The 10,000-nt window shown below is 40.6% G+C and overlaps 2 protein-coding genes across 2 annotated transcripts in view; one reads left to right on the top strand and one right to left on the bottom strand.

The window, feature by feature from the left end:
- Positions 1–10,000, top strand: part of TTC29 (tetratricopeptide repeat domain 29) — a 264,216-nt gene that overhangs the window by 250,445 nt on the left and 3,771 nt on the right. The window lies entirely within an intron of this gene.
- On the bottom strand, positions 7,623–8,312 carry LOC112064003 (PHD finger-like domain-containing protein 5A). The gene has a single exon (XM_028491518.2). It carries the CDS (start codon positions 8,282–8,284, stop codon positions 7,952–7,954), a length of 333 nt encoding a protein of 110 aa, XP_028347319.1. The 5' UTR covers positions 8,285–8,312; the 3' UTR covers positions 7,623–7,951.

Raw genomic sequence — 10,000 nt, 5'->3', positions numbered from 1 at the left:
TTCATGAAACACAACCTGAATTTTATTTGTTAACAAAGCCTTTTGAGACATTTTGATAAGGTCAACAGAAAGCACAGTCTTTTAACATTAGGTGATCAACTTTTTGACAATAGCAGGACCGGCAGACCTAATGGAATAGCCTGCAGGGTTCAGCTAAATATAATATACAAACGTAATCAACCCTATAATGACTATTCAGAAGTAATCCCTTTAGCTTTGAACTGCAACACATATTTCAACAAAGCAAAAACCTTTTGAAGAAATTCTCTGCAGACCACACTGATACAGTACATCCTTCATATCCTGCTCTATGTGTTTGCTGCTTATAGTGAGTTTTAAATTTAAGGTAATGACTGCTGTATGTTCATGTGAGCATACAACAATACTTTTGATTTGTTGTGGAAAGGTTGAATCCATTACCAGAGGTCTAGTCTATAAACTCTGACACAACCTTTATGTATGAGTTATTATTTACCTTTTTCTAGTAAGGCCACTAAAAATGTTTTGCATGATGAAATGATAAAAATTCATTCACCTTTTCAGTCACAAAACTACCAGATAGCATCTCTCCCATTTCAATTTATACTCCCCTACAGATAACATTTTTTAAAATCTCATTTATATATAGTACTGTATTATATGAAAATTATATGCCATTGTTTTCAAGTAAAGGAATGGGATTATAGGTTTATTGCAATTCAGCATCGTTGACTTATTCTATTGCTCTTTGGTCCAAGGCAGGCTAAAATGTGGTAAAATGAGATCCTTTTGTTGCCCACTTGAGGGAATCTACCCTTTGAGAGTCTTTACCATTAGCAACAGGGAAGTGCCTATTTCTATTGAAATGGTAGGCGGTGTAAGCAAATACCAAACTCTCAGCTTTGCATTGGTTCTGGTCTCCCTTGCTGGAGTGATATGGGTCCTAATCTTCCAGCTTCCTTGAAGATCTACAGATCAAACATCTCAAATCATACCCTAAGAACAGACCCACAACAGGAAACCTAGGTTAGGAATCAAAATGAGTGCTTTTCCAAGATGGAACCAAGAGTCAACAATCCCATGATGCTCACCTTGTTGCAAATGAACAGAAGTCTCAGAAAACCTGAATGATAACTTCAAATGTTCCCCTGTATAAATTAACCTTTGTTAAGGTTTCCTAACACAGCAAGTGTGAATGTTTTTTTTTTTTAACTAGCAATTGTGGCCCAAGTTGAGTAAAAGAGTAGCTGCAGATGTAGCTATTCTTCTCAGAGAATCTACTTGAAAACTATTCCACAATAAAAATACCTTTGCTGAGCATCTGGGGAATGAATGCTAAACAATTATTTGAGACCAGCCAGGCATAATTTCAAACTTGGAAAATCCAGGAACAATTTCTCCAATTTAAAAAATATTGTTACATCCTGCCAAACCAAAGGGAATGCTGAGTTTAAGACATTAGATAGTATAAAACAGGCATTAGGATGTCAGGATGGTTCCCTGTATTGTGATGCAATCAAAATATTAAACTGAGAAGCCCAGGGTAGTTCTTTACTTCAAAAGGTGATGGAATATATTAGTTAAAGTAAAAGCTAAGCTACTATTACAAAGAGTCCCAAAAGTACAGTAGCTTAAGAGTATAGAAGTTTGTTTCTTCCTTAATCCTGAAGTGAGCTGTCTACATTTACAAGGTAGTCCCACAGGCATTCAGGGGGCCATGACCTTCTGTCTTATTGTTCCACCATCCCCCAGGGCAGGGTTTCTCAATATAGCACTATTAAAATTTTGAGCTGGATGATTTTTTTGTTGGAGAGAAGGGTGGGGAATGGCTGTCATGAGCATTGTAGGATATTTAGCAGCATTCCCGGTCTCTAACCACTAGATGCCAGTAGCACTTCCACCGACCAGTTGTTTTTTTTGTTGTTGTTGTTGTTGTTGTTTTTGCGGTATGTGGGCCTCTCACCATTGTGGCCTCTCCCATTGCGGAGCACAGGCTCTGGACGCGCTGGCTCAGTGGCCATGGCTCACGGGACTAGCCGCTCTGCGGCATGTGGGATCTTCCCAGACCGGGGCACGAACCCGTGTCCCCTGCATCAGCAGGCAGACTCTCAAACACTGCGCCACCAGGGAAGCCCCACCAACCAGTTTTGATGACAAAAATATCTCCAGATATTTCCAAATCTGCCCTGTGGAGCAAAATCATCTCAGTTGAGAACCATTGACTTGGATGTTGTTATTGTCTGCATGGTTGAAACTAAGTCATAAATTTCCATGTTCAAGATTGAGGAAAATGGAAAGTTTAAGGAGAAATGAATACCCAATGCCTAATACTCAGACCCAGAAGCAGTATGTATCATTCTGTCCACATTCATTGATGAGAACTTACTCATGTGTCTTCAACCAAATATGTATATGCTGATGGGGAAGATTTAGTAGAGTGCAAAAAAACTGATAAATGAAAGACAGAAGGAATTACTAGAGCCATGTCTTGTGTAGGCAAGAGAGGATGAGATCTAGTGAAGACTTAGATGGGTTGACCTTAGATGGGAGTATGGGGGACATGAAGCATATAGAACAGAAACAAGTAAGTAACTCTTGACACAGCTTGTGGAAGCTTTTTCCTACTATGTTTTATTTCCTCTATGAAACTGGAAAATAAATCATCAGCTGAGAATGATAATGAATATAGAGAGTTGGAGGTTTGAGAAAATGGAAGAAAGCGTAAATCAGTCATCTAGGAGAGTGGAAGAATGAATGGACTAGGAACATTTAATAGGATGGCCTGAAAGTATTGAGTTCCCCCTAATGTCGGTGACCATGAATTTAAAGTGAGACCCACTTGTATGTTTTTCCAGCCACACCGAGCCTTACACTGCAGGAGAGGGATAGGCAGAGTTGGATTTAACTGGGATTATAGTTTTGTCAAACGAATATAACAAAGTGAGAAAAAAAGGGTAAGGAAGTCAGCCTATATGCAAGAGGGTGAATGACCATGGAGTTTAAATGGTACAAAGAAGGGAAAGAAGAACTCCAAATAGGGAGGAACAATGAAAAGATGGTAGAATTGGAAGTCCCAGTGGGGTTGAAGAATTGCTCGTGGTGGCGTAGTAAGAGGGAGTGATCCAGAAAAAATAAAAGCTTCCAGTCTACTATGAATGCAGGAAACTGAGTTTGAGGGGGGCTTGCAGTTACTGGTAATGAAAAAGTCTGAGAATGAGCATGGGAATTAATGGCTACGGTAAGGTAAAGGACAAGATCTAAAAGAACAGAGCTCAAGGAATTGAGACCCAGGGTGAAAGAATCTTCTAAACGTACATTTAAATTGCTAAATTAAGAAAGTAGTGGGAAATTGACAATGAGCCAATGATGAAATGAACTGAGAATGATCCAGTTGCAGGTAGATCACAACAATAGTTGATTATATAAACTGACGATGTGAGTTTTAGGAAGGGAAGAAGGGAGGGCAAATACGCTGAAAGAGAACAATAAGGAAGAGGACACCTGCCCATCTCCAAGTACAATGGTAAGAGGACTGATGAAAAGAAAAACAAGGAGGGCTTCTGGGCTGGCAGTATCCTCAGAGGACAGTCAAGATTCTGTCAGAGCAAGAAAGTAAAAGGAATTTCAGAAAATAAAGTGAGAATATAGTGGAAATGTTTCAGGAGTTGTGGTAGGTGGGACATGAGGACAAAATATGAAATATGCAGAACTTTACGAAAAGTAGAATGCAGGAAATGAAAGGGGACCTGGACACTGAGGCCTGTTATAAGCAAGGATAAAGAGCATCTTATTAGATAAGTGCATTCAAGTCAAAAGTAGAAGGGTAGGAGATCTTAAAGATGGCGGAAGAGGAAGACGTGGAGATCACCTTCCTCCCCACAAATACATCAGAAATACATCTACATGTGGAACAACTCTTACAGAATACCTACTGAATGCTGGCAGAAGACCTCAGACTTCCCAAAAGGCAAGAAACTCCCCACGTACCAGGGTAGGGCAAAAGAAAAAAGAAAAAAGAGAGACAAAAGAATAGGGATGGGACCTGCACCACTGGGAGGGAGCTGTGAAGGAGGAAAAATTTCCACACACTAGGAAGCCCCTTCACTGGTGGAGATGGGGGGTGGCAGGGGGGAAGCTTCAGAGCCACAGAGGAGAGCGCAGCAACAGGGGTGCAGAGGGAAAAGTGGAGAGGTGCCCACACAGAGGATCAGTGCCGACCAGCACTCACCAGCCTGAGAGGCTTGTCTGCTCAGCTGCCGGAGGGGTGGGGGCTTGGAGCTGAGGCTCAGGCTTCGGAGGTCAGACCCCAAGGAGAGGACTGGGGTTGGCTGCGTGAACACAGCCTGAAAGGGGATGGTGCGCCACAGCTAGCTGGGAGGGAGTCTGGGAAAAAGTCTGGAACTGCCTAAGAGGCAAGAGACCATTGTCGCGGGGTGCGTGAGGAGAGGGAATTCAGAACACCGCCTAAATGAGCTCCAGAGACTGGCGCTAGCCACAGGTATCAGCATGGACCCTGGAGACGGGCATGAGATACTAAGGCTGCTGCTGCAGCCACCAAGAACCCTGTGTGCAAGCACAGGTCACTCTCCACACCTCCCCTCCCGGGAGCCTGTGCAGCCCACCACTGCCAGGGTCCCATGATCCAGGGACAACTGCCCCGGGAGAACACGTGCCATGCCTCAGCCTGTTGCAATGTCATGCAGGCCTCTGCTGCAGCAGGCTCTCCCCGCATTCCGTACCCCTCCCTCCCCCCAGCCTGAGTGTGCCAGAGCCCCCTAATCAGCTGCTCCTTTAACCCCATCCTGTCTGAGCAAAGAACAGACACCCTCAGGTGACCTACATGCAGAGGCAGGGCCAAATCCAAAGCTGAACCCCAGAAGCTGTGCAAACAAAGAAGAGAAAGGGAAATCTCTCCCAGCAGCCTCAGGAGCAGCGGATAAAATCTCCACAATCAACTTGATGTACCCTGCATTAGTGGAATACCTGAGTAGACAACGAATCATCCTAAAATTGAGGTGGTGGACTTTGGGAACAACGATATATATATTTTCTTCCTTTTTATCTTTTTGTGAGTGTGTATGTGTATGCTCTGTGTGTGATTTTGTCTGTATACCTTTGCTATTACCATTAGTCCTAGGATTCTGTCTGTCCTTTTTTTTTTTTTGGATAGTTTTGTTTTGTTTTTTTAGTATACTTTTTAGAGCTTGTTATCATCACTGGATTTGTTTTTCGGTTTAGTTGCTCTCTTCTTTCTTTCTTTCCTTTTTTATTTTTTAAATTACTTTTTAATTTTTTAAATTCTTAATAATTATTTTTTATTTTAATAACTTTATTTTATTTTTTCTTTCTTTCTTTTTTTCTCCCTTTTCTTCTGAGCCATGTGGCTGACAGGGTCTTGGTGCTCTGGCTGGTGTCAGGCATGTGCATCTGAGGTGGGAGAGCTGAGTTCAGGAAATGGGTCCACCAGAGACCTCCCAGCTCCACATAACATCAAATGGCAAAAGTGCTCCCAGAGATCTCCATCTCAATGCTAAGACCCAGCTCCACTCAACGACCAGCAACCTCCAGGGCTGGACACCCTATGCCAAACAACTAGCAAGACAAGAACACAACCCTACCCATTAGCAGAGAGACTGCCTAAAATCATAATAAGTTCACAGATACCCCAAAACACACCACCGGAAGTGGTCCTGCCCACCAGAAGACAAGATCCAGTCTCATCCACCAGAACACAGGCACTAGTCCCATCCACCAGGAAGCCTACACAACCCACTGAACCAACCTTAGTTACTGGGGGCAGACACCAAAAACAATGGGAAATATTAACCTGCAGCCTGCGAAAAGGAGACCCCAAACACAGTAAGTTAAGCAAAATGAGAAGACAAAGAAACACACAGCACATGAAGGAGCAAGATAAAAATCCACCAGACCAAACAAATGCAGAGGAAATAGTCAGTCTACCTGAAAAAGAATTCAGAGTAATGATGGTAAAGGTGCTCCAAAATCTTGGAAATAGAATGGAGAAAGTACAAGAAATGTTTAACAAGGACCTAGAAGAACTAAAGAGCAAACAAACAATGTTGAACAACAGAATAAATGAAATTAAAAATTCTCTAGAAGGAATCAATAGCAGAATAACTGAGGCAGAAAAACGGACACGTGACCTGGAAGATAAAATAGTGGAAATAACTACTACAGAGCACAATAAAGAAAAAAGAATGAAAAGAATTGAGGACAGTCTCAGAGACTTCTGGGACAACATTAAACGCACCAACATTCACATTATATAGGGGTCTCAGAAGAAGAAGAGGAAAAGAAAGGGACTGAGAAAATATTTAAAGAGAATAGTTGAAAACTTCCCTAATATGGGAAAGGAAATAGCCAATCAAATCCAGGTAGCACAAAGAGTCCCATACATGATAAATCCAAGGAGAAACACGCCTTAGTTACTGGGGGCAGACACCAAAAACAATGGGAAATATTAACCTGCAGCCTGCGAAAAGGAGACCCCAAACACAGTAAGTTAAGCAAAATGAGAAGACAAAGAAACACACAGCACATGAAGGAGCAAGATAAAAATCCACCAGACCAAACAAATGCAGAGGAAATAGTCAGTCTACCTGAAAAAGAATTCAGAGTAATGATGGTAAAGGTGCTCCATAGTTAAAGAGATGATGGAGAAAAACCTAAAACCAAGATTACTCTACCCAGCAAGGATCACATTCAGATTTGACAGAAAAATTAAAACTTTTACAGACAAGCAAAAGCTAAGAGAATTCAGCACCACCAAACCAGCTTTACAACAAATGCTAAAGGAACTTCTCTAGGCAGGAATCACAAGAGAAGGAAAAGGTCTAAAATAACAAACCCAAAACAATTAATAAAATTGTAATATCTAGAAGGAATCAATAGCAGAATAACTGAGGCAGAAAAACGGACACGTGACCTGGAAGATAAAATAGTGGAAATAACTACTACAGAGCACAATAAAGAAAAAAGAATGAAAAGAATTGAGGACAGTCTCAGAGAAAAGGTCTAAAATAACAAACCCAAAACAATTAATAAAATTGTAATAGGGACACACATATCGATAATTACCTTAAATGTAATGGATTAAATCCTCCAATCAAAAGACATAGACTGGCTTGAATGGATACAAAAACAAGACCTGTATATATGCTCTCTATAGGAGACCCACTTCAGGCCTAGGGACACAAACAGACTGAAAGTGAGGGGATGGAAAAACGTATTCCATGCAAATGGAAATCAAAAGAAACCTGGAGTAGCAATTCTTTTTTTTTTTTTTTTTTTTTTTTTAATGAATCCCAGTACCTTTATTTTGAATCACAAATTCCTGGGTGACTAAAATTCCTAGAGTTAAAATTAAGTTGGGAAGGGGCTGACTACCAGAAAATGAACACCTACTTTATGAATACAATAGCAACAGAAAGGGTTTCCAATTTTTAGAAGAAAAATAACATGAAGAAGCACCACCTGGTGGGTGTTACAAGATGAAATGCCCGCATTGACTGTTCTGAGAGCCCCCACCACACTGCAGATGTTTCATCAAGGACAGCTACCATCAGAGCTGCTGCAAGGCCGTGCTTCTCACTGCAGCTAGCCTCACAGTCAGCTCCTCAAACAGAAGAATGAAATGATATATCATTCCTGTTTTAGAAGCTTTTGGTGTACAGAACTTCTCGATGTGGATTAACACAGCCTTGCTTCTTGAATTTAAGGAATGCCATGAACCAATCTATTAATTTGTCTGTGGTACAGTCTGCCAGAGTGCTCTGCAAAGAATCTTTTTTTCCATTCCTACCATGGCTGGGTGAAAGGAGAGGAAAGGGTGGAAAGGTGCCAGTGTACTAATAGGCAATTCAGGTGATGCTCTGTGCTCCATTTCCTTTCTGTAGGCATTCTTTTGGTAGCTGCAGCAGCTTGACAGGGGGAGGAAGAGGCAGCCCACCAATCACCTCTTCTTGAAGCCATATTTTTTGCGTTCATAGAAGAGATCTGTCTTAGAGCTCCCCAAATTGACAACCTTTGGGCAACCGTCTCTATCTTTCTCCTGGATGAAGCACTCCTTACAATAATAGGCATCCGAAACCCCAGGGCCTCCACAGATCACACAGTGTCCCTGGTAAGAGCCATAGTTACATTCATCACATATGCGCACCAGGGTACAGGGACATGCATAGGAGTCACAGATCACACACTTGCCATCACATTTTTCACACAGTCTTCCAGTGGCAACACCAGCCTGCTTGTGGCAAAAGATCAAGTCCGGGTGATGTTTAGCCATAGCTCCCTCTATGCCACCGGAAACTTAGGGAACTCGGAGTAACAATTCTTTTATCAGACAAAATAGACTTTAAAATAAAGACTATTTCAAGAGACAATGAAGGACACTACATAATGATCAAGGGAGCAATCCAAGAAGAAGATATAACAATTGTAAATATTTATGCACCCAACATAGGACCACCTGAATACATAAGGTAAATGCTAACAACCATAAAAGGGGAACTAGACAGTAACACAATAATAGTAGGGGACTTTAACACCCCACTTTCACCAATGGACAGATCATCCAAAATGAGAATAAATAAGGAAACACAGGCTTTAAGTGACACATTAAACAAGATGGAATTAATTGATATTTAGAAGACACTCCATCTAAAAACAACAGAATACACTTTCTTCTCAAGTGCTCATGGAACATTCTTCAGGATAGATCATATCTTGGGTCACAAATCAAGCCCTGCTATATTTAAGAAAATTGAAATCATATCAAGTACCTTTTCTGACCACAACACTATGAGACTAGATATCAATTACAGGAAAAAATCTGGAAAAAATACAAACACGTGGAGGCTAAACCATACACTACTTAATAATCAAGAGATTACTGAAGAAATCAAAGAGGAAATCAAAAAGACCTATAAACAAATGACAATGAAAACTCGATGACACAAAACCTATTGGATGCAGCAAAAACAGTTCTAAGAGGGAAGTTTATAGCAATACAATCCTACCTCAAGAAACAAGAAACATCTCAAATAAACAATCTAACCTTACACCTAAAGCAATTAGAGAAAGAACAAAAAAACCCCAAAGTTAGCAGAAGGGAAGAAATCATAAAGCTCAGATCAGAAATAAATGAAAAATAAATGAAGGAAACAATAACAAAGATCAATAAAACTAGAAACTGGTTCTCTGAGAAGATAAAATTGATAAACCATTAGCCAGATTCATCAAGAAAAAAAGGGAGAAGGCTCAAATCAATAGAATTAGAAATGAAAAAGGAGAAGTAACAGCTGACACTGAAGACATACAAAGGATCATGAGAGACTACTACAAGAAACTCTATGCCAATAAAATGGACAACCTGGAAGAAATGGACAAATTCTTAGAAAAGCACAACCTTTGAAGACTGAACCAGGAAGAAATAGAAAATATGAAAAGACCAATCAGAAGCACTGAAATTGAGACTGTGATTAAAAATCTTCCAAAAACCAAAAGCCCAGCACCAGACAGCCTCACTGGTGAATTCTGTCAAACATTTGAGAAGAGCTATCACCTATCCTTCTCAAACTCTTCCAAAATAGAGCCAACGGAGGAACACTACCAAACTCATTCTATAAGACCACCATCACCCTGATACCCAAACCAGAAAAAGATGTCACAAAGAAAGAAAACTACAGGGCAATATACCTGATGAACATAGGTGCAAAAATCCTCAACAAAATACTAGCAAACAGAATCCAACAGCACATTACAAGGATCGTACACCATGATCAAGTGGGGTTTATCTCAGGAATGCAAGGATTCTTCAATATATGCAAATCAATCAATGTGATACACCATATTGACAAATTGAAGGATAAAAACCATATGATCATCTTAATGGATTCAGAAAAAGCTTTTGACAAAATTCAACACTCATTTATGATAAAAACCCTGCAGAAAGTAGGCATAGAGGGAACTTACCTCAACATAATAAAGGCCATATATGACA

The sequence above is a fragment of the Physeter macrocephalus genome, chromosome 7 (genome assembly GCF_002837175.3).
Source record: "Physeter macrocephalus isolate SW-GA chromosome 7, ASM283717v5, whole genome shotgun sequence".
NCBI classification, from domain to species: Eukaryota; Metazoa; Chordata; class Mammalia; order Artiodactyla; family Physeteridae; genus Physeter; species Physeter macrocephalus.
The sequence above is the reverse complement of the archived record's forward strand: the minus strand, read 5'-3'. Positions and strand labels throughout refer to the sequence as shown.

Coding starts and splice junctions, on each gene's coding strand:
- LOC112064003 (XM_028491518.2), bottom strand. CDS start 8,284: ATGGCTAAACATCACCCGGACTTGATCTTTTGCCACAAGCAGGCTGGT.